This window comes from Aethalodelphis obliquidens, unplaced genomic scaffold (assembly GCF_003676395.1).
Source record: "Aethalodelphis obliquidens isolate GAN/ISIS:26980383/991018 unplaced genomic scaffold, ASM367639v1 scaffold117, whole genome shotgun sequence".
NCBI classification, from domain to species: domain Eukaryota; kingdom Metazoa; phylum Chordata; class Mammalia; order Artiodactyla; family Delphinidae; genus Aethalodelphis; species Aethalodelphis obliquidens.
The window spans coordinates 319336-344968 of record NW_020838061.1 but is presented as its reverse complement, the minus strand read 5'-3'; the positions used below and the strand labels follow the sequence as shown (position 1 = coordinate 344968).

Genomic DNA, 25633 nt, shown 5'->3' with positions numbered 1-25633 from the left:
TTTTAGGAAGTTAGATTGTTAGACAAGTTTCAATTTTTGAATTCTATAAAAAGAGCTCTAATCAGTGCATCTAATACATATTATTATGTGAAAACAAAATAGGTATAATGCATATTTCTTGGAGTTAGACTAATTATTAATTTTGATATCCTAGAATGTTATTAGTTATTTCTGCATGGTAACATTGTGATATGTTCTGTATGGTTATTTTACCAGTGAGAATTCAAGTCAGTTTTTGAAATCCAAAACTGAACAGAATTATTCCTCGTGAATGCAACCTGTGGCATTGCTGCTGTGTTTCTTGGTCTCATTTGATTCTGTACATTATCTCTCAAGTTTAGATGATACACAGAATTTGGTTAACAGGTTAGAATTTGGTTAACAGGTATCTGAAGCCTGTTGAAATTTCATTTATGAAATTGTGAGTCTTCTGTTAAGGACTGTGAATATCATGTTCTGCTTTAATAATTTTTCAAGTATTAATACATTTCTGTGTTATTCTGTTATTTCTTCTAGAAATTATATAAGAGAGAAGTTCAGCCTCCTTTCAAACCGGCTTCTGGAAAACCAGATGATACTTTTTGTTTTGATCCTGAATTTACTGCAAAAACACCTAAAGGTAATGCATGTTTATGTGTAACATAAGGGCTTTTATTCAGTTAGATGGTTAAAAAAGTAAACTAGCTTCTTAGGTAAAAACTAAAAGAATTGTAAGTTTGCAGAGGGTGGTTTGCCCTGTGTGGAAGTGTGGATCCTATATACAGCATTGCTTGGACACCTTTCAAACAGAGGCTTTACATGGGAAGTATTTACTAGGGAAGCAGAGACTAGAGCAAAGGGTGAACATTTTCTTTTTTTCTTACTTTCAAAGTTTTTTGACATGCTAATGCATTAAAGGATGGGGATAAGAGGTAAGATATGAGATATATCACTCTGACTCTTATAGTTTACAATTTAATGAGGTTTACTTTTATTGGCATCTGTTTCATACATTCATCAACAAATATTGAATACCTACTATGTACTAAGCAGTGACAGTGTAGAAGTGAACAGAACAGACAAAAATTATAATCTACATGGAGCTTGCATAATAGTATGGGGAAACAGATAATACAAAATAAATCAAATACCTAATATAGTATGTCTGATGATAACATTTAATGGTTTCCTTTATATTCAAAGAAATGTTCACATTTCATATCATAAAATTCTGTGTAGTTCTAATTAAATATAATTATTTGGACATTAGATTCTCCTGGTTTGCCAGCTAGTGCTAATGCTCATCAACTCTTCAAAGGATTCAGCTTTGTTGCAACTTCCATTGCAGAAGAATACAAAATCACTCCAATCACAAGTGCAAATGTATTACCAATTGTTCAGGTAAATTCCACTTACATTATTCAGATTGGGGATAATTATTTCTTTCAGTTATTGCTAATGGATTTACAGTGGTTTTTAAGTGATTTTCAACTGCTTCATTTATCTCTGTATAATGAATTAAAGATGTCTCCATATGTTTTGGAAAAAAGCAGACAGTAGTAACCTTTAATTATATTTATGTGATCTCTTTTGGCAAGAAAATGTAATGGGTGATGTATTAGCTAGTTGATTTAATTATTGTATTGGCTTTGGGGATCTAGAAAGTCTACAATTTAGGATCAGTTCAGAATCTGTGTAAACCATTTATAAATACTGATAAAACTTCTCTAGAATTATTCTTGATTTTTAAAAGATTTAAGAAGAATGTATACTTAGGAGAGAAGATAAAAAATGTGAAACCATATCATTCTATTTTGTATTTTACTTTTTAACAAAAACAGATAAATGGAAATGCTGCACAATTTGGTGAAGCGTATGAATTGAAAGAGGATATTGGTGTTGGCTCCTATTCTGTTTGCAAACGATGCATACACACTGCTACCAACATGGAATTTGCAGTGAAGGTATTGTCTCTGAGGCTAACTTTTTTTTGTTTGTTTTATATGTGTAAGTTAAATTGCAGGTCAACTGACAGACAGTTTTTCAGTGGAGCAAGTGGAGAAAGCAAAGATAAAATGATGAGGAAAACCTCTTAAGACTTAATATTTTCATTTTGAATTTCTTTCCAAGACTTTATTTTGTTCAATAAAAAAAGACTTATTTTGGAGGAACAGTGTGTTTCATGAATGTCTTGCTTTGAATAATTTTATTTTAATGTAGTATGTTAAGATTGAGCAATTGTGACAATTACTGTCACATTTGGATCAAATTATCAGTATAGTTTTAGTTAGATGGAATATAATGTTGAAGAAAGTGCTCTGTTTTTTATTGTTTCAGTTATAGGAAATTTTTAAATATTAAAATAATGTGAGACAAACATTACTCTGGAGTTTTATTATTTGCTTGAAAATATAACCAAATTTAAATTATGTCATTCATTTTTAGACAAAGAAAATATTTTTCCTCTGAGATTTTTCTTGTCTTATTTCTTAGATCATTGACAAAATTAAAAGAGACCCCTCAGAAGAAATTGAAATTTTGATGCGCTATGGACAACACCCTAACATTATCACTTTAAAGGATGTAGGTATTTAAAATCTGTGTATCAGCTAAGCTAATGAAGTTATGACTTGGCACTTTATTTTCTTATTGAAACTTTTCATGTCCATGGTATGTTTACTTTCATGCCACAAAATCTTAAGACTCTTAAATTTGCCACTTCAGTTCTTCTTTTTCCCCTGATGATTTTATACTACTACCCTTCTTATAAAACGTCAGAAAGGAACTATGACGGTTGGTAAATGAGAGTGTCCTGATTACTTGAATGTATTCTAGCTGTTAACTAGTTAACATTATCACCAGCAACATTTATTATTCTCTAGTACTACAAGTATAGAAGATACAGGAGATTGGGAATCTGCCAAATTCTAGGAGATTTTACTTTCTTGATTGTACAGCAATTGGCTGTAGCACTGTGTATTGTTGCTTGGCTGAAATAGTATTAGTCTACTTTTTTAAAAGTGAACATATGACTTATAGTAATAGATGTTACTGAATGCTGACTTTTCATGTAAAGAAAATAATGCTCTTTCCTCTGTAGAAAAGGCAGACAATAAACCATCACCTTGATCAGTTTGTTTCAGATAATATGATATACATTTTGATTTATAATCCTTAAATAGTATTTTATATATATGTAAATGTATGTATGTGTGTGGATAGATAGATATATGTCTACACATATGTGTTTGTATGTGTAGATGTAGATATCACGTGCTCTGAATAAAAGGGTGTACATATTTTTAATATATTCTCCTTGATATAGTATTTGAATTCAACAAATATTTAAGACACCATGTCAGATAATAGACTATGGGGAAGATATTAAAAAACAAATAATATATTTACTGCCAGAAGGAAGCTTACTATCATTAAGGAAGGAAAGTGCCTATAATACAGTAAAAAAGTGAGACAGATGCCATTTGAGAGGCACAAAGTTCTATTTTTCCATTTATATTCTTTGATGAAGTATAACAGAAAACTTCAAAAGCTAATACAATTATATGTTTAACATGGTCTCACAGAATGGTGTAAGAGTCCATTTAGCCAGTTTAACCTTCAGTAGAGCCTGCACTATATTAATACTAAAGGAATAATATTTTTTAACACTAGAGGTTCATTAGAAAAGCAAAGTAAATATAATTTAAAACATTTCAGAATTGTAATTATAAATAATATCATTTTGAAAATATGTTCTTTTTTAGGTTTATGATGATGGTAGATATGTTTACCTTGTTACGGATTTGATGAAAGGAGGAGAGCTACTTGACCGTATTCTCAAACAAAAATGTTTTTCAGAACGGGAAGCTAGTGATGTACTGTTTATAATAACTAACACAGTTGACTATCTTCATTGTCAAGGAGTAAGTTGTAGTTATAGTCTTCCTTTTAATTCTGGGGCTTATATCTTCACAAAATAATATATAGGATATGACACCTAAAATGAATTACTTTTTATCACATATTTTTATACGGAATAGCCTAATAAAATTCATAATTTAGTGAAGGTTATAGGATTAGGAAATTGGGTAATACCTTATTAATTTTCTTCACTCTACCTGTTAGCCCTAATTTAATAGCATATTAGTTTTAAAAGTGGTTTGAATTATATATCTAACCTTGACTTTTAAATTATTAAACCTAATCAAACTTAAAAGTGAAACATAAAAGAGTTATCCAAGGGCATGTTGTGAATATTATTCAGATTATACTATGCCTAGCATGAAAGTTCTGGCAAGACTGCATAACTTGATTGTTGCCAGCCCCTCCCCCAATACAGTAAGAAATTTGGATTCTAAACATTTGAAGTATTACTATATTGAAATTTCTAGTGGAGGTGCAGGCCTGTTATTTTGCTTCCTATCTCTTCATAAAGAAAGCAAATGAACTGAGTTATCAAAACAAGGTAACTTTTATTATATATATAGCTAAACAAGAAAAGAGAGTCACAAATAATTTAAAAATGTAAGTTTGAATAGTTGTAGTAGTAGATATGTACCCACTTACATATAAACAATAAAACAATGAACGACTCAGAAATGACATAATGAAAATTCTACAGGGGCCAGAACTCATTTTTGAGTGTGGTTTTACAGAGTACGTTTTCAGCATTTTGAAATATAAATTGTATAATGCTAAAGGAGTAGTTCTATAATAATTTAATTCCTTGATTGTCTTTATCAACACACTCTAAAATAAAGGATGACCAGAATTTTTGAGAAGAAGAAAATGATAAACATCTCTTTTGTTTATTATTTTAGAAATTAAACACTACATCAATTAGGTAAATTAATGAGAAACGTGTTGAGCATTTCTACATGCCAGACATTATAAAAGGTATTGCAGATTCAACCATGGGTTTAAGTCTTGATCCTTGTCTTGAAAGACCTTTTAATGTAGTAAACTGCTGATTAAAAATAGGACTAGATTGAATGAAGTAGATAGTGTATCAGAAAGAAAATCATCACAGAGAATTTCAGAATATTTTCCATTTCTAGCATTTCATTTGGTTCTTACTGTTTCTGTTTTTCTGCCGAGTTTTCATGCATTGAAAGTGTTTTGTTTTACTACGTTATTTTTTTTAAATTTCTCTTATATTTATTTAGTCTTGTGAATGTTGAACAAAGGCATTTTGATGAGCTATAATTGACATACAACATTGTGTACGTTTAAGGTGTACATGTTGATTTGAGACATTTATATGTTATTTTGCCACCATAGCATTACCTAGCACATCTATCATATCACAATAATAGCCACTTTAAAATGCTTGCTGTTAGGTCCAACATGGTTTATATTGGAGTTGGAATTGATTTTCTTTTTTCTTGAAACTGTGATCTGTTTTGGGGGGAGGGGTTCTTTGTATATCAGATAATTTTGGATTGTGTACTGCACATTTGTGTATTAACGTACGGAGATTTATTATATTCTGTTATTTTTCTCCAGTGATTATTTTTTGTTTTGTTTTCAGTGGGTAATTTTCTTAGGAGGGTTTGTGCTGAAAAATCTGCTTTGTGACAAGTATGTACTCCCCACCAGAGTCTTGTCTCCTTTTGCTCATTCCCCAGTACCTTCAAGGTAGTTGATTTTTCTACTTAGGTTTTATAGTTGTTTACCGTGGGGAGGGGGTGTTGAGTAGGGTCTTAGTCCATTATATCTACAAGTGGAACTGATAATTGAGTTTTGAGATTGGAAGTGGTTAACAAAACTGGTGGCTTGATAAAAACTGGCACATCTGGGGCTTCCCTGGTGGCGCAGTGGTTGAGAGTCCGCCTGCCGATGCAGGGGACACGGGTTTGTGCCCCGGTCCAGGAGGATCCCACATGCCACGGAGCGGCTGGACCCGTGAGCCATGGCCGCTGAGCCTGCGTGTCTGGAGCCTGTGCTCCACAACGGGAGAGGCCACAATAGTGAGGGCCCACGTACCGCAAAAAGAAAAAAACAAAAATAAAAAACCTGGCACATCTGTCTGATAGAGATAATTTTGTCTGTGTACTTCAGGTTGTCAGGGCCATCATGGTTGGAGAAAGTATCATTTTCAAAATTTTATGATTGAGACATTTCCCTTTCCTGGAAATATATTAACTTACAATGTTTTATTCCACAGATATTTAGTTAGCTATAGAATTGTAAAGCTTTTTTTTTTAATGTTCAAGGTTGTTCATCGTGATCTTAAACCCAGTAATATTTTATACGTGGATGAATCAGCCAATGCAGACTCCATTAGGATCTGTGATTTTGGGTTTGCAAAACAACTTCGAGGAGAAAATGGACTTCTTTTAACTCCATGCTACACTGCAAACTTTGTGGCACCTGAGGTATTCTTTAAAACTTCAGTATTTGCCTTTCATTCTTTTCCTTTAGTTAAATGTATTTGATATCATGTATATGTTATGGTAGGTAGGTAAAAGCTGAGTTATCTTGTCCTTTCCCAGCTATAAAGCTCTTTAAATCATTGAATTCTGATAACTCCCAATATAAATATTCAAACTAATAACTAGCATCTGAAACCAACCTGAATGTAATAATCAGATTATTCTATTCTGCTGGGTTACATGGTGGTTTCAGAATCATACCCTTTTAGAGCAGGGCAGAGAGTGAAGATAACCTCACCTTAAACATATTAAATATTCTAAAGGAGGAAACTGAGGCTCAAAATACTTAATATCAGCATTCACTGTGTAACAAAGCCAGGATAGATTTTCAGATATTTTGGTTTGTGCTGAACATGAAGTGATTTATATTGTTTAGCATTATACATAACATGGGCAATGCCATCCCCGATTATCTTTAAGATCTTCTAATTCATGGAGAAAACAGCTTCACAGGGTTTTTTAAATAAGCGGTAGGGTTTTTCTTGGCAAATAACATTCGTATGTAGATCTTAGAAGAGACAGGAAAGGTGAAGATGAGGAAGTCAAGGGGTGCACGTTTCACATTTGGCAAGCTCCAGCAGTCTGTCAGTTCTGATAATGGGGATGGGAGCTTTGACAGTAACAACTCCCACAGCAGTGAAAGTATGGGTGATGAAAAATGAATCAGGGATGGCATTGGTCATATAGATTGTTTATAAGTTTTCTTTGTAAAAGTCAAGAACTGTTCTTATATGTTATGAATAATGCTAAGTCATATGAATTATCGGATGTTTAACACAAATGAAAATACACAGATATCCTCAGGTTAGAAAAATTGAATTTTCCAAGTCAGAAGAAGAATAAAATAATTTGAGGATGAATTCCTATCTCATGTGCATGTTTTTTTTTGCATTAAATACTAGTCCTTTATGGATAATATTGCACATCAGATATAATACAAGACACAGCATATTTCTTATATTGAAATATCAACAAATCTGTATTTTAATGTAGCTATTAGAAAAATAATATTTCTAGTGATGAAAATAGAAACATAGAAAATAGGAAAATAACTTTCTAATAGTGAAAAGTTCCCATGTTAAAATTTATTAAATCTTCCTTTAAGATGTTAATGTTGAGGAAGAAGTATAACACCTGCTTTACAGGGTTTTTATGATATGATTTTCCCTGTAAGAAATTGTGTATGTATGCAGAGAATGTGCTCTAATCTATATTTTAATTATATTCATAGAATAATGAATGTACAAATTTTTATCACATTAAAATATATAGAAACTGTATGTCCCAAAACAAAAATTGGGATGCATACATGATCCAAGAAGGGGTTATTGTACTGCCCCCAGATGTAAGAGATATCTTAGGCATAAAAAATTAGCTTTTCTAGGGCATTTTAATGGTTTTATAGAATAGGAAGATAGAAATTTGAGATTAAGGTTCTTCTGTTAAATATAGGGTATACTGTATATTTCTCATTTCATTAAAATGAAAAATATACAGTATGTCTGTGTTTAGATTAATGGTTAGGTAAACATTTTTAGATTAATGGCTAGGTAAACATTTTCCTAGGTAAATGAGTACAAATCTGCAGAGTAGAATACAGCCCATTGATGCTTTTTATCCTAACAGACTTCCATTGTAGTAAGACACTCTCACCATTGTAATAGTGAAGGTTTTCAGGTGGGCATGTGGAGACCACTTGTCTGTAACTAATGCCTCTAGTGTCTGAACTACCTTTGGCTAGGTTATAATTTGTATTTTCAAAATGCTTTGAAAAGTTTTATTATCAAGAGCTGAAGCCTCTGCTAGCAATCAATGCATATTTGTAAATTGTTATAAATGTAAAACAGGTTTGGGGTAAGATTTGTTTCTAAAATTTCAGACCCCTTCAAAAATTATTAGTGAAGTGAAATGCATTATCTTTTCAACTAGAATCAGAAAGATTCAAGTATCCATGCAGATATTTGAATAAATAATAGCATTTATGAGAGTATAAATTCATTATTCATCACAGTTCATTAAGATTCCTTATTTGCTAAAAGAGAAACTAATTAGTAGTACTAATTTCAGCTGAACAATAAGGAATATTCATTCACTTTTTTGATATGCATCAATTCAGTCAACCTCTTAAGGCTTATTTACTTAATAGATGTGCTTTTGTACTATACCTATGTCACAAAAATTAATGTATCTCAAAAAATATTTATTCTTTTATAAAAGCAAATCTATCATATTATTCAACTGACATTTAATGTCTACTGAGGTCTAAGAATGATCCTGAACTAAAGGAATTTACAATATATTGGATGGATGCTATGCCTGCAACTCTTTTTAAAAAGTAAATGTGAAATTACCCTGCTTTGCTCTGGCTTTAGGCTGTCATATGTTTTCCTCCAAATATGAATTTATCTGAATGAGCATCTCTGTCTATGTTACATTTTGATGATTTGGGAAGCCAAATGAGAGAGAAAGTAAAGTCATTAACTACTTTAATTTTGACTTCTATCTTCTTTGTATTTAACTTGATGCAAGTAAGAAGGTATGAAGCACGTTACTTTCTACATTGTACTCTTTCCTTCATCCCGCTACCTTGCCTTTTTTTTTTATGGCTGTATGTTCTTACTATTAATAGGACATTGAGATCTAGAACAAAAGTAGACTGCCTCTTCTTTACAGCTACAAAATGGGTTTAAGTGTGTGGTAAAGCTAAACCAAGTTTTTCATGATTGATCCTAATTAGATTAAGCAATATGATCCCTCCAGTGCCTTTCTTCTCATTAACTCTGAAGGTTTTGGGAGTATGAAATACCTATAGCTGACTCACTGATTAACCCTTGCCTGTCCAACTAGTTCACTAAGCAGTCCCTCAGCCTTGGCTTTGCATTGGATCATCCGGGAACCTTTAAAAATATTGTCCTAAGGGAACCAGGGAAAACATGGTGATGCCCAGAACTGCAAGAAATGATGAGAGGGCTTCCCTGATGTAGCAGTGGTTAAGAATCCTCCTGCCAATGCAGGGGACATGGGTTCGAGCCCTGGTCCGGGAAGATCCAACATGCCGCAGAGCAACTAAGCCTGTGCACCACAACTACTGAGCCTGTGCTCTAGAGCCTATGCTCCACAACTACTGAAGCCTACAAGCCACAACTACTGAAGTCCACATGCCTAGAGCCCATGCTCCACAACAAGAGAAGCCACTGCAATGAGAAGCCCGTGCACCGCAACGAAGAGTAACCCCCACTCACTGCAACTAGAGAAAGCCTGCGCACAGCAACAAAGACCCAATGCAGCCAAGAATTATAAATAAATTAAATAAATAAATGTATTTTAAAAAAAAAGGAAGTGATGAGAAAAGGAAAGAGATAAGGGAAAAAAGCAGGAGAGGTTTATGTTTCACTAGAGGATGCCAGGTTAGGCTTATCGTGATGTGAATTGTTTAGCTCTACCTCATTATTTATTAGGGCCTTTGTAGTCTCCACTAGTGTTATTTACATAAGCCAGTTAAATAGGTATTTTGATAGCCTATTCAGCTTCCCAAGTTTGCAGATACGTGTGCTCTTATAAATACACTTTGACTATGAAAAAAACATTATATCTTGAATTTTAAGTTAGTTAGATACGTATTATTCAAGTCTGGCCATTGTCAAAGCTAAACATTAATATTTTTAGCCTTTTATAAATGAAATGTCCATTCTGGTGGTTATACAGTCCCCAGTGTTAACGCATTAATAATGTTTCTATTTTGTTCCTATGTCTAAAGGCTTTAGCAGTGGGCTTGTTTTTCTAAATTTAAAAAAAGGCCTCATTTCACCTCAGACGAGCTATTAACTTCACAGAGAATATTCACATGAATATATAATAAATATGTTATTTGATTTTTATTAATACTAGTCTCAAAAGAAAAAAGCTACCTAAATTATTATATGAAAAATTAACAAAATCATTCAGAATTTATCAAATGTGTGTTTGTGATCCAGAAATATACTGATTTTTTTTAAGACATGAGCCTTGTATATAAAATATAAATTCATCTTGCTTTCATGAGATTATATATTATCTTACCACCTCTTGTGTAATAAGGAGGCAATTATCATAGATATTAAAATCACAGACACTAGAGTAAGAATGCCTGCTCCACTACTCACTAGTTTTGTGATATTGGGCAAATTACTTACCATTTACGTCAGTTTCCTCATCTTCAAAATGGAAGTAATATCTATCTCATAGAGTCAGTGTTAGGGTTAAAAGACAGTACTCTGTGTAGAATATATTAAGCTCTCTATACATATTATTTTAAATTTTGATGTGTCTGGATTTCCTGAGAGGAGGAGTGAAAGCTCATTGAGGTCAGGGATCATATCTTTAAAGGCTGTTTTTTTGTATCACTCATGTTGCTTAATCACATTAATAGCCACTTATTGAATGCTTGTTAATTGCAGAAGACTTTCCCTTTAACATTGTGAATTTATTTTTGAAAAGATTAAAATGAGCTAAATTGTGAACATTTGTGAGATTATTAGAAGCACAACTTTGTTTTAGGTGAGAAAACTGAGTTTATACTGAGTAGTACCAGATGAGTATTTCTTTCTCAGGTTCTTATGCAACAAGGCTATGATGCTGCTTGTGATATTTGGAGTCTGGGAGTCCTTTTTTACACAATGTTGGCTGGGTAAGAAATTTATATACTCAAATTAATTCACATCATTATTTGAATTTCACCTGTATATTTTCATCTAGAAAGAGAACAGATGAAAATAACCTTAAGGAAAATGCTATCAATATTTCAAAATATTATATACTTATAAAATTAAAAAAATAAGGTGTTTAAGGAGGCATTATTTAGATATATAATTAAAAGATTGTTCAGTTAGAACTAAAACTTCAAAATAAAGCATTTATTTTTATTTTGATATTTTACATTTGAGTGCATTACTTTTTGAAAATGTTTACTTGAGCATGAAATAATTTCATGGTTCAGCAGATGCTTACCCCTGAACTTGCTGGTGTTAATTTTTTTTAAGTACTTGAATTTTCGTTCTCTTGGCAATAGAGATTTAGTAAGATCGAGCTTTATAACAAAGCTAAATAAAGTGGTAACAATACTAAACTACAGAAACACGCACAGCTGCCTTCTTTTAAAAGGATAAAGAAATACTAAAAAATGTAACCATTGGATTGTGTTAATATTGTTAATTTATAAATAATACCAGTGCTGTTTTAATAATGAGTAGCACTTTTATTTAGGAGTAAAAATGTGTAGCCGTAGATAAAGGCTAGGTTTAGCAAAGTCTAATGTGTAGAATGAAATTTGAAGAATTATAATATAATTGTACTTAGGTGTGAGTTTTTAAAGAAGCCATTTAGTATAATTAAATATGCTTGATGTAGCAGGAGCTTTATAAAGATAAGTTATGAAAATGGTGACTCTAAATTATTTATTGGCTTGGTGATAATTACATGTCAGTATATTCCACGTACTTTTAGACATAGGCAAAATAGTTATAGACCACAGCAAGTGCTAAAGTTAAGGGTAGCTCAAGTTTTCATGTGAACAGCAATCAGCAGTATTGGTTTCAAACCATGGGATACAATTTCTAGATAGCTGCTTTCAAATATTTACTTTATGACTAAACAAAACATTTTGTCTGTGTGCATATGTATGTGTGTTTTTGTCAACTTAATGGTTACATGAGAGAATTAACACATTAACATATTAAGACATCTTCCTCATACTTTTTAACCATAAGTCTTTCTGTTCCCAAATTTGAATACCATTTTTAGTTCCATTTGTTACAATGGTATAAAACTGATCACTTTTTGTCATTCTATAATTATTTTTTAAACTATTTTAACTTCATACAATGTATTTGTCTTCCTGTCTGTGAATACTGATCCATGTAATAATTTTAATGGCTATAGAGGATTTTTCTGTTACATTGATATAAATATTTAACCAGTTTTTCATAAACATTAATTAAAACTATTGTTAACTTGTTTTCACTGATAATATTGATAAAATGCTAATGAATAAATTTGAGCCAATTCAATAAATATATTATGAATATATAAAATTAACAATTTCTTCATAGTAGGTATATTTGGTTTGCTAACTTATGCCCGTGAGAATATAAAATTTGCATGTTTCATTCTGGTCTGATTTTCAGAATGTAGAGCTACATAAAAAGCTACCTTTATTTTATTTTACATTGATTAACTGATCAAAGGCAAAAAAATGATTGCTGTAGGCAAGACTCTTCATTTTATTAAATAATTCATTAGGATTAAGTTTATTGTTCAAAATATAAAATTTGATATGAACAGTAAAGGGAAATTTTAGGTGGTATTCTTAATTTGCTATAGTAAATATATTCTTGTAGTTCTATACTCATCACTTTCAATTAGATTTAATATATATGTTAGGCCCTTATGTATACTTAAATCTTTTTTTATTAATAGATATACTCCATTTGCTAATGGCCCCAATGATACTCCTGAAGAGATACTGCTGCGTATAGGCAATGGAAAGTTCTCTTTGAGTGGTGGAAACTGGGACAGTATTTCAGATGGAGCAAAGGTATAAATTATAGATGTTTTGTTTTGTTGAATTACTGTTAATTCCTGAAATCTTTAAGTTATAGCCTAGTCTGCATTCGCAGAGTATCTGATGGTGTTTTATGTCAGTATTTGTTTTTAAATCACAGTATTTGTTTTTAAGTCAACTCACATATATGTGTGGATTGAAGAAGACAAAGGCTGATTTTTTTTTTTTTTTTTTTTGCCATGCTTCTGGGACACATTTCTCTCTTATCAGTTCACATGTGATCAGGGAATATAAACCACTTCCAGTATTAACCAAAACCAAAAATGTAAATCTACTGAGGAAAAATACATAAAGCCAACTAAAGTTGGTTTCTGCATTTAATATGTTTTTACACATCATATCTTCTTTAGCACAGACATTGACTAGTGATTATGTAGGTGATTTTTATATGTTAACTTATTCTTAGAGAATATACAAACTTTTTATCAGTTGTACCTAGATATTTACGATTGATGGCTAAGAGCTGTTCAATAGAAATGTTCAATATGCAAGCCACGTATGTAATTTTAAAATTTCTAGTAGTCACATTAAAAAAAAAATAAACAGGCAAAATTAATGTTAATAATATATTTTATTTAACCTGGTATATCCAAAATATTTCAACATCTAATCAATATTTTAAAAATTAGTGAGATTTTACATTCTTTTTTCATACTAATTTTTCAAATTCTTGTGTGTATTTTATACTTATAGCCCGTCTGAATTTGGACGTACCTACATTTTAAAAGTGCTTAATAGCCACAGGTGGCTAGTGGCTGTCGTTATTAGTGAAGTTTAAAAGTAACTGGCCTTACTTAATTTAGGGAAAAAATAATAGGTCAAGGCTTGAATATTAATTCTTACATTTATAGTCTAAAAATTTTAAGTTTTAAAACAACAACCCAAAGTTGTCAGCATGTGGTTTATAGGGCCCTGAAGCTTTTAAGCTACATTTTGAAGTAGAAAACATTTTAAGACAAAAGGATTTGCTTGTATTTAATATCTGCTAATGATAAAACCTAATTGTCTCAGGGACATTAGCTAATCTGTAGGATACATTATGTAGTAAATCTTGTATCCTGATCACTGTAGAATAAAAAAATCAGGGATTTGATTATCATTACCTTTCAAACATTAGAAACACAGGGAGGGGATTGTGTTTGGATCTTAGCCATAACACAAGTGTGCTGTGTGGTGTAGTAAAAGGAACACCTGATTGGAAGCCAAGAGAACTGAGTGCTAGTTTTTGATCTACTAACTGCCTGCCTCAGTTTGCTCATCTGTAAAATTTGGGGATTAAGTTCTCCCTTTGGTTCCTTCCAATTCCAAAATTCCATTTCTATGCAATTTGGTTTATTTATAATTTGTCAGATTTCCCTTTATAAAGTGATTTAAACTACTAATATTATTCATTAAATATATGTATTTTCTAATCAGCCAGGTCATGCGTCAAAAAGTACATTTTCCCAAGGAACAATTCCAATGTTTAAAGCTATACACATGAAACTCTTGTGTTCCTCTAAAAAAAAATAACTAGCAACAGTGAATCTAATGCTGAAATAGAGATTTATATGCCACTTGTGCTTAGATTTTTGGTTTTCCATGTTCTATGTGTTTTATGTTTGCGTCTGTGTAATGCTTAAGGAATAATAGATATCAAAATTCAGTTTTATTCTTACCTCATTTAGTCTGATATTCTGGAGAAATTAACATAGAAAAATATATTGGGGGATGTTGAAATATTTCACAAGGTCTTTCATGTATTCCCTTTTTATGGATTAAATTACTTTAGTTCTGTCTTTGGAATTTTTCTGAAAATGGTGGCAGATTACTGAGCAAATGAGCTATATGAACTTTAAAAAAAATCTGTACATTTTAACAGTTCGATAATTTCTTGTCTGTTTTAAATTAGTGATGAAGGTAAACTATTGTTCAGTTACCCATAACTCCTTATACTAGTTCCCTTTAGTTGGGAGAACTGTAACATTTACTGTCACCTCATGACAATTGTTTTACTCAATTATAGTTCCTTATAAGTTGTTTTTCCCTTTCCAGTGCTTTTCTTGACCTTGGTGAGTATCACTATCAGAAGCATATAGAAAATGATTCTGTTTGCCTCCTGTCCATGCACAGTTCCTAGAATTCGTTCATGCAATTAAATGGGGTGGGGGTGGGGGTGATAGTGGAAGTCATGTTAGCTTTGTGTGTCTTATTGCTACAATAGTTTCAGCATTGAGAACATTGACATTGCTGCTTCCCTTTTGTTAAACAGTGGGGACAAGGAGAAGAATCTGGTAAACAAAACAAAAGTAGAAGAGGCAAGAGAGTAATGAAATTTTCATGGTGTCACAATATATTAAAAATAAACACAGTAATACCTGATTAATTACAAGGCATTTCTATCTAAATTTTACAATAATTTAAGTAAGTAAAATGTCACTTATTTCAAATACATACACCCTTGACCAAAAAAAGAATTGCCCAGTAGAAGTTTTTACAGGACGGTTATTTGTGGCTTCCTCCCTTGCCTTCTTTAAAAAGAGCAACTTGTGCTTTTCCTCAACTGCATTCCTATTACTGCATTGAATGTACTTTTATTAGAGTATTAGTACTTAATCACTTTCTCCCTGGTTATATATTCATTTGTATGCGTTTTTACTTTTCCCACTCAGGGAGCTTTAAATGTCATATTCACTTTTGCATTTCCTATCATACCTAGCATAATAAATACTTAATTGAATACTCTTTTCACAAGCTATTTAATCTTTTCCTCAAGTATACCTTGCATTGTTAATTTACACTCTAAGCTTTTTTTTGTCCAATATAGAAATATAAATATTTTCCTATTGTGAATGACTATAAATTTGAAATAAGTGGTCGTTTTTTTTTGATTAATCAATATAATGCCAATTTATAATAACACCAAGTTCTCATTATATGTGGGTCATTTCTTGAGCACTCTGAACTGTTACATTGACATACAGTACTTGCCCACTCCCATGCCAACATTACACTACTTTTATTTTAAAAGTCTTGTTATTGCATAAATAAGTCTCCACACCTTATCACTACCACATCTTCTTCCTCTTCAAAATTGTCTTGGCTGTTTTGGTTCTTTCTTTTTTTTTTATACAGCAGGTTCTTATTAGTCATCAGTTTTATACACATCAGTGTATACATGTCAATCCCAATCACCCCATTCATCACACCACCACCCCCAGCCCCCCACGGCTTTCCCCCTTTGGTGTCCATACGTTTGTTCTCTACATGTGTGTCTCAATTTCTTCCCTGCAAACCAGTTCATCTGTACCATTTTTCTAGGTTCCACATACCTGCGTTAATATACGGTATTTGTTTTTCTCTTTCTGACTTACTTCACTCTGTATGACAGTCTCCAGATCCATCCACGTCTCAACAAATGACCCAATTTCATTCCTTTTTATGGCTGAGTAATATTCTATTGTATATATGTACCACTGTGAATGGCTATAAATTCGAAATAAGTGGTCAGGTTTTATGTAAATATTTCTTTACCATTTTTGGCTTGAAGTTGCTTTTAAGTGAAGTTTTTTGTTCACATATTTAAAAGTCATAGATTTCTAGAGCTAGGTGGGATCTGGTCCATCATTTTGCAGAGAGATAAACCAAGGTGTGCAGAATTTATCTTGTCCATGGTCATACACTGAGTGTTATAGCTGGAATTGATTTTCATTCCAGTACTCTTTTCAGTCTACCACATGTTAGGGAAGACTTTCTGGAGGAAGAAAGGCTTGATTAGCTTGGATTATGTGGATGGAATGGAGAAGAAAGAGGTCTATAACCCTTTAAGGCTCAGAGGAAAGGTGTTATCGTTCACCTACTTCTTTCCTATAATATGGAAATTAAGTATACCAAAGCTTATTACTTGTTACTTAGTCTATATTGAACAGCAGCTTTACAGTTAAAACACTATATTGAAATGTAAGGCTGGACACTATAAAACTCTTAGAGGAAAACATAAGCAGAACACTCTTTGGCATAAATTGCAGCAAGATCTTTTTTGATCCACCTCCTAGAGTAATGAAACTAAAAACAAAAATAAACAAGTGAGATCTAATTAAACTTAAAAGCTTTTGCACAGCAAAGGAAACCATAAACAAAACAAAAAGACAGCCTTCAGAATGGGAGAAAATATTGGCAAATGGAGCAACCAACAAGGGATTAATCTCCAAAATATATGAACAGCTCATGTAGCTCAATATCAAAAAAACAAACAACTCAATCAAAAAGTGGGTGGAAGATCTAAATAGACATTTCTCCAAAGAAGACATGCAGGTGGCAAAAAAAAGCTCATAAAAAGATGCTCAACATCACAAATTATTAGAGAAGTGCAAATCAAAACTGCAATGAGGTATCACCTCACACCGGTCAGAATGGCCATCATCGAAAAATCTACAAACAATAAATGCTGGAGAGGGTGTGGAGAAAAGAGAACCCTCCTACACTGTTGTTGGGAATGTAAATTGGTACAGCCACTATGGAGAACAGTATGGAGCTTCTTTAAAAAAACTAGAAATAGAGCTACCATAGGACCCAGCAATCCCCACTCCTGGGCATATACCCAGACAAAACCATAATTCAAAATGATAGATGCACCCCAATGTTCATTGCAACACTATTTACAATAGCCAGGACATGGTAGCAATCTAAATGTCCATCAACAGAGGGATGGATAAAGAATATGTGGTACATATGTGCAATGGAATATTACTCAGCCATAAAAAAGAACAAAATAATGCCAACTGCAGCAACATGGATGGACCTAGAGATTATCATACTGAGTGAAGTAAGTCAGAGGAAGACAAATATCATATGATATCACTTATATGTGGAATCTAAAAAAAGGTACAAATAAACTTATTTACAAAATAGATGTAGAGTCACAGATGTAGAAAACAAACTTACAGTTACCAGGGGATAATGGGGGGGGATGAATTTGGAGATTGGGATTGACATATACACACTACTATATGTAAAATAGATAACTAATAAGAACCTGCTGTATAGCACAAGGAATTCTACTCAATACTCTGTAATGACCTATATGGGAAAATAATGTAAAAAAAAAAAAAGATTGGATATATGATGTATGTATAACTGATTCACTTTGCTGTACACCTGAAACTAACACAACATTGTAAATCAACTATACTCCAATAAAAATTTAAAACAAAAACGAAAACACTATACTGAAATACTTCTAGAACTTCTAGTACTATAGCTTTCAAACACCTTGTGCCAAATAATACTAGAGAAAGACTACAATGTCTAAACAAAGCTAGGGAAATGCACTAGCAAATTCAATAATTAGAATTTTATTCTTATTTAATTGTGAGGGATAATTTGTTGTTACCTTTAATCAGGGCAGAAAGTGTTACTTATGTATGGAACTCAGTCTTTTATACTGAGGAAGTATGAATTGTAATACATTTGACCAAATTAAAATGCTTGCAGTATAATTAGTAATAACTGCAGTGAAAATAATGGTTTATCTCAGTCACATGATTAAATTTGAAATAGAAGTGATGAATTATTAATCAGTAGTTTCCAAGCTTTAATGAATTTGCCATCTGAGTACTGTGAGAAGAATAGGAAAATTGCTATTCTCCCGTATTAGTGTTTGTTCAAAGAATTTAGAGTTTTGCTGACTTTTACTTAAAATGGATATTAAAAAAATAGGAAATCTTTAAGTCTAGATTAGATTAAGTTAATCATTTTAATTAGTAATAGCTTTCTTCCAACTAGATTATCTAACTAAATACCCAGTGATTGTATATAAGTGATCATTCTTGTCATAGCTCAGTATCTTTTCTTAAAACTGGCCAACACTACTATATCTACTTTGAAAAAAGTGCAAAATTATTCATAATGTAGGGACAGATTTTTGTGTACTGTGGGTGAGCTCATTTTCCTCTTAGCTATCAAGAAAATTCAGTGAATATTACCTAAGATAATGACACATTTGCTTTTTCATCTGTCATCCATCCTCTCGTCATTCTGTCAAGGAGATTTTACTTCTTATTTTTCAGGGAGGTTAAAAAGAAGTAAGATAGATTAAGCCCTATTAAAACAACTTCAAGTTCTTTAAAAGAAAGTAGCAAAATGTTGATACTGTGCTATGAAGCTATTTGATATTGTAAACTAAACAGCATTTTGTTCATCTTTCCAAGGAAACAATAATTAAAAAGTTTTATAAGCATTTAGGATATGGCCATGTTTACTGCATTTTCATTTTCATTTAAGGAGAATCCACTTTGTTTTTGGAAATCAGTCTTTGTCTCCAAATATAAATTGACAATTTCAGTCTTATATAACTTAGCTGAATTTTACCCCAGAAATAATTATATCCTTTTTGCTTTAACAGGGTTCACCATATATCACAGTTTGCTTGGAACAGTCCTGGTTTATGCCTTTGGCTCTCAACTTTCCCATTTTGGATAACAAATTGTATGGCCATCTTAGCTTTAACTGTCCTTAATTTCAGTTAATTTTTTTCAATGAATATATAATAAAGCAATATTGTTGAACTTTGTTATGAAAAACTGATTTTTTTTTCTGAAACAGATTTTGATATTTTTCATGAATGCTTACTTAGTGCTGTGAACATTGAGCACTTATTGTGTGTATATGATAGTTATTACTTTAGAAAGAAAGCAGCAATTAATTATGTAAAATTCAGACATCAATACTGAGTTTAATAGGGAAGATTGAGAGGTAGTATAGTTTAGTACTTATGAGCCAGACTCTGACTGACTGCCTGGATGCCTATCCTTACTTACTAGTTATGTGTTACATACTTAAAAGCTATGTGACCTTGGGAATGGTGCTTAACCTCTTCATGCCTTAGTTTTCACATCTGTAAAGTGAAGATAGTAATAGTACCTACCTCAGGGTTGTTATGAAGATAAACCAGGTTAATAAATGTAGCACATAGTCATAATAAGTGTTCAGTTAGTGTTAGCTAATATCATTAAGAATGTATAAAGGACTTTGATGATCAAATGTTAATCTTTGAAATTCCCATTAGCAATAAAAACCCTCATGAGTGAAATTAAAGCCATAGTAGTATATTTCAATATTTGTATAGGCCCATCTCTTTCATTCTCTCACCATCACTACCTGTACCTTTCAGTAAACCCTCAGAATCCACAGGAAAGTACTAAAGCTCAAATAAGGTTTAATGAGGAGCAGAGTAGTGTTAAATTTTAGTATGTATAGTTAGTTTATATGTTGAAACATACTTTGGTGAGTGGGAGTAGAGGAACCTATTGTTTTGGGCTAGACCATTGATTTTTTAAAACAACTTTACTGAGGGGTGCTACACAACAAAATGAGTATATAATTTAATGTCATGACATATTTACACACCAATGAAACCATCACAAAATCAAGATAATAAACATATGCATCACCCCTAAAAGTTTCCTCATGTTCCTTTATAATCCTTCCCTCCTGCCTCACATCCTGAACTCACAATCCCCCGCCCCTCACTCCCTGGCAACCAGGGACCTACTGTCTGATGCTACGGGTTAGTTTACATTTTCTCGAAATGATTATAAATGGAAGCATATAATGTATACTCTTTTTTGTCTCTTTCTCTCATAATTATTTTGAGATTCATCCATGTTGTTGGAGTGTATCAATATTTTGTTACTTTACATCACTGAATAATAATCCATTGTATGGATACACAACAGTTTGTCCATTTACCTGTTGATGGACATTTGGGTTGTTGGCAGTTTTGTGATATTCCAGTAAAGCTGCAGTGAGTATCCATGTGAAAGTGTTTACATGGATGCATGCCTTTCATTTTTGTATGAATACTCAGGAGTAGAATGATTGGATCATATATTTAACTTTTTAAGAAACCACCAAACTGTTTTTTAGTTCCTGTACCATTTTACATTCCCACCAGCAGTGTATGAGAGTTTTAGTTCTTCCATATCCTTGCCAATACTTGATTTGTTTGTTTTTTTTGTTGTTGTTTTTTGTTTTTTTTTTTCTTCTTTGGCCGTGCAGCATGTGGGATCTTAGTTCCCCAACCATGGTTTGAACCTGCGCCCCCTGCATTGGAAGTGCGGATTCTTAACCACTGGACCACCAGGGAAGCCCCCACCAACACTTGATAATGATCATTCTTTTTTAATTTTAGCTCTTTTAAAATGTATGTAATGGTATCTCATATTATTTTAATTTGCACTTCCCTAGTAACTAACGATGTTGAGCATTTTTCATGTGCTTACCTGCCATCCATTTATCTTCTTTGAATTGCCCATTGACATCTTTTACCCTCTTCTTTTATTTTGGTCACTTTTTTTATTATTGAGTTTTGAGAGTTCCTAATATAGTCTAGATGTAAGTCCTTTATCAGAGCTATGCCTTACAAATATTTTCTCTCAGTCTATAAATTGTCATTTAATTCTCTTAATTGTTTCTAATGTTGATAAAGACAGTGTTTCACTTTTATTTTCTTCTCTGCAGCATATTTTTGGTGTTATAGCTAAGAAATCTTTGCCTTGCCCAAAATTTCAAGTGTTTGCCCCTGTGTTTTCTTTTAGAAGTTTTATAGTTTTAGGTTTTATCTTTAGATCTATGATACATTTTGATTCAGTATTTGTTTTTGGTGCAAATATATGGTTCAAAACTAAATTTTCCACACAGACACCTGATTATTCTAGCACCATTTGTTGAAAATACTATCCATTCTCTGTGGAATTACATTTCTATCTTGATCAAAAATCAGCTGCCTAAATATGCATGGTTCTATTTCTATAAATTAAGTCCCCTACATATGAACGAGTTCCGTTCCAAGAGCACGTTCATAAGTCCAGTTTGTTCATAAGTCCAACAAAGTTAGCATAGGTACCCAACTATCAGAATTGGCTCTATAGTACTGTACTGTAATAGCTTTATAATATTTTCCCACAAATGATACATAAAAAATGAACAAACAAAAAAATAAAACATTTTTAATTGTACAGTACCTTGAAAAGTACAGTAGTATAGTACAACAGCTGGCATACAGGGCATTGGCATTGAGTGAAGAGGTAAGAAGCGTTACTGACTGGAGGAAGGAGAGGAGGTGGGAGATGGTAGAGCTGAAGGATCATCAGCAGTAGGAGACAGAGGGAAAGCTGCAATTTCACTCATGCTTGACGTTGATGACACAGGTTCTGGTTCCTTGCTGGATTCAATTTTATCTACCCTCTAGAAAAAATGATCCAGTGATATCTTGGTAGTAGCTCTTTTTTTCTCGTCATAAATGACACAGCACTGGATTGCATTCTGAACGGCTGCTGCAACCTTTGTGTACCATTCTACATTCAGATCCTGTGCCTCAGAAACTAACAGTGCCTCCTCAAATAAAGAAAATCCCCTTGCCATTTCCTGTGTCGTGAATCTCTTTGATTCTTCAGTTACTTCTTCTTCCTATTATCTCTCTTTGTCCTTTCTCTGGGCTTCCAATTCCTGGCGCTTCTTAGCAGTACCAGCTACATCACCACTGCTTTTACACTTACTTCCAGACATCCTGGGCTTGAAATAAAGATACTGTACTACTGTACTCTATACAGTACTGTACAGTAAAGTACACAAAAGCACAGCCACTTGTACATGATTGGACATGCGAATGCATGTTCGCATCTTTGAAAGTTCGCAACTTAAAGGTTTGTATGTGGGGGACTTACTGTACTTTCTATTCTGTTCCATTAATCTGTTTGTCTGTCTTTACTCCGTTGCCACACTGCCTTCATTACTGTTTCTTTATAATTAAGTTTTGAAATTAGGTACTGCTAATCATCCAACCGTTTTCTACTTATTCAGAGTTGTTTTGAAATGTGTCCTTTGCATTTCTTTATGAATTTTAGAGTCAGCTTTTCAGTTTCCACCAAAAAAGGCTACTAGGATTTTGATTGAGATGGGGTTGGATCTATAAGTCAATTGGGGGAGAACTGACATTTTAACAACACTGAGTCTTCTGATCCATGAACATGGTATCTCTTTCCAATTCGTTAGACCTTCTTTAATTTCATCAGTGTTTTATAGTTGTCAATGTACACATCTTACACATCTTTTATTGTGTATTTTACCTGTTTCCTATTTTTCATGCTATCATAAATGGCATTGTTTATAATTTCATGTTCCAATTTTTTTTGCTGCTAGTATTTAGAAATACAATTGATTTTTTTATATTGAACTTGTATACTACAACTTTGATAAAATGACATTCTAATAGCTTTTTTGTAGATTTCATCAGTTTTTCAATGTACACAATCATGCCATTCATGAATAAAGAGTTTTAATTCTTTCTCATGGATGTATTTTCTTTATTTTCAGTGGCTAGAACTTGCAGTATAGTGTTACAGAAGTGAAGAGGATGGACATTCTTATTTTGTTCCTGGTCTTGAGGGAAATCATTCATTTTTTTACCATTAAGTATGATGTTGGCTGTGATTTTACATAGATGCTTTTAATTAGGTTGAGGAAGTTCCATTCTGTTCCCAGTTTGATGAACATTTTTCTTAGGAATGGATGTTAGATTTTTTCAAATGCTGTTTGTATATCTGTTGAGGTAAATTACATGTTTTTTTTGTTTTTTATTATAACATTTATAATTACATTGGTTTTCAATTGTTAAACTAACCTTGTATCCCCAGGATAAACACTTCGTCGTGATATGTTATCCTTTTTATATGTACATATAACTGAACTTGATTTGCTAAATTTTTGTTCACAAGTTTTATATTATGTTGATGAGGGATTTTGGTTTGTGGATTTCTTGTAATATCTTTCTGATTTTGGTATCAGGGTAATAATGGCCTCATTAAATGAGTTGGGAAACATTACCTCTTCTTCAATTTTCTGGAAGAATTATTTAGAATTGGAATTGCTTTTAAAATATTTGTTATATTGACCTTAAAAAAAAAAAAAACAGAAGAGCCAGTTATTTTACCAGGAAAATGAGTTTATTTGGGGAGAAGCAGAGAATTGCAATTCAGGACAAGCAAACTAGGGCAACCTATAGGCAAGACTCCATTTTAAATGAGGTTTCCTTTATTTATTTTACAGTTATAATTCACCAGTGAATTCATCTGGGCTTGGGGTTTTCTTTATTTCTCCTTGAGTGAGCATTGGTATTCTTTTCCTTTCAAGGAAATTGTTCATTGTTGAATATGATGTCATAAAGTTTTTTCATAAAATCTCCTTACTAATCTATTAGTGTCTGTAGACACTGTCGTGATGTCTACTTTCATATTTCAACCATAATTATGGATTGGTCTTTTTCTCTTTTCAGATATATCAGTTTTTGCTTCATGTATTTTGAAGCTCTGTTTTTAGGTGCATAAATCGTTTATAAATTTGACCTCTTGATTAGTTGTCCCCTTTATCATTATGAAATGACCTTCTTAATCCCTGGTAATTTTCTCCATTATTATTGAAAGATATTATTGAAAGATATTATTGAAAGATACTCAGTATAAAATTCTAGATTTTCATTTCTTTGTGTTTTTTTTTAATTTCCAGTTTTTTGAGATATAATTGACATACAGCACTGTATAAGATTAAGGTGTGCAACATAATGATTTGACTTGTATACATCATGAAATATTTGTCACAGTAAGTTTAGTGAACATACAGCATCTCATATAGATACAAAATTAAATAAATAAAACCCAATTTTTTACTTGTAATGAGAACTCTTAGAATTTACTCTAACAACTTTCATATAAAATATACAGCATTTTAATTATATTTATCATGTTGTATATTACATCCTTAGTACTTACTTATCTTGTAACTAGAAGTTTGTACTTTTTAGCTACTTCACACAGTTCTATTTCCCCCACACCCTGCCTCTGGTAACCACAAATCTGATCTCTTTTTCTATGAATTTGCTTGTTTGTTTTTGAAATATAATTGACCTACAACACTGTGTTAAGTTCCTGTTACACAACATAGTGATTCAATATTTCTATAAATTTCAAATTGGTCACCATGATGTCTAGTTACAATATGTCACCAAAGATTGACTATATTTCCCACACTGTACATTTCATACCCATGACTCATTTATTGCACAACTAGAAGTTTGTACCTCTTAATCTCCCTTACCTATTTCTTTCTTCACTGTACTCCCCTCCTCTCTCACAAACACCTGCTTGTTCTTTGTATCTATAACACTGTTTATGTTTTGTTATGTGTGTTCATTTTGTTTTTGTAGATTCCACATATAAGTGATATCATGTGGTATTTGTCTTTCTCTGACTTATTTCACTTCACATAGTACCTTCTAGATCCACTCATGTTCTTGCAAATGGCAAGATTTCATTTTTAATGGTTTATTAAAATTCCATTGAATGTGTGTGTATATATACACACATATATATACACATATATATGCATTTGTTAATGATGGACATGTAGGTTGCTTCCATATCTTGGCTATTGTAAAAATTGCCACAATGAACATTGGACTGCATATAACTTTTTGGATTAGTGTTTTTTGTTTTCTTCGGGTAAATACCCAGATGAAGTTGCTGGATCATATGGCAGTTCTATTTTTAATTTGTTGAGGAACCTCAATACTGTTTTCCTTTGTGGCTGC

At 32.3% G+C, this 25633-nt stretch overlaps 1 protein-coding gene across 9 annotated transcripts in view; it reads left to right on the top strand.

The window, feature by feature from the left end:
* RPS6KA6 (ribosomal protein S6 kinase A6) overlaps nt 1-25633 on the top strand; it is a 171442-nt gene that overhangs the window by 110000 nt on the left and 35809 nt on the right. For 6 of the 9 annotated variants that reach the window (XM_027097885.1, XM_027097883.1, XM_027097891.1 and 3 more), the window contains 8 exons: nt 517-619; nt 1250-1380; nt 1821-1943; nt 2473-2562; nt 3744-3902; nt 6195-6356; nt 11003-11079; nt 12867-12984. In XM_027097885.1, coding sequence (XP_026953686.1) covers nt 517-619; nt 1250-1380; nt 1821-1943; nt 2473-2562; nt 3744-3902; nt 6195-6356; nt 11003-11079; nt 12867-12984 — 963 coding nt within the window. Of the gene's footprint in view, nt 1-516; nt 620-1249; nt 1381-1820; nt 1944-2472; nt 2563-3743; nt 3903-6194; nt 6357-11002; nt 11080-12866; nt 12985-19393; nt 19561-25633 lie in introns of those variants that run through there. The other 3 variants (XM_027097886.1, XR_003431008.1, XM_027097887.1) reach the window with 3 other exon arrangements.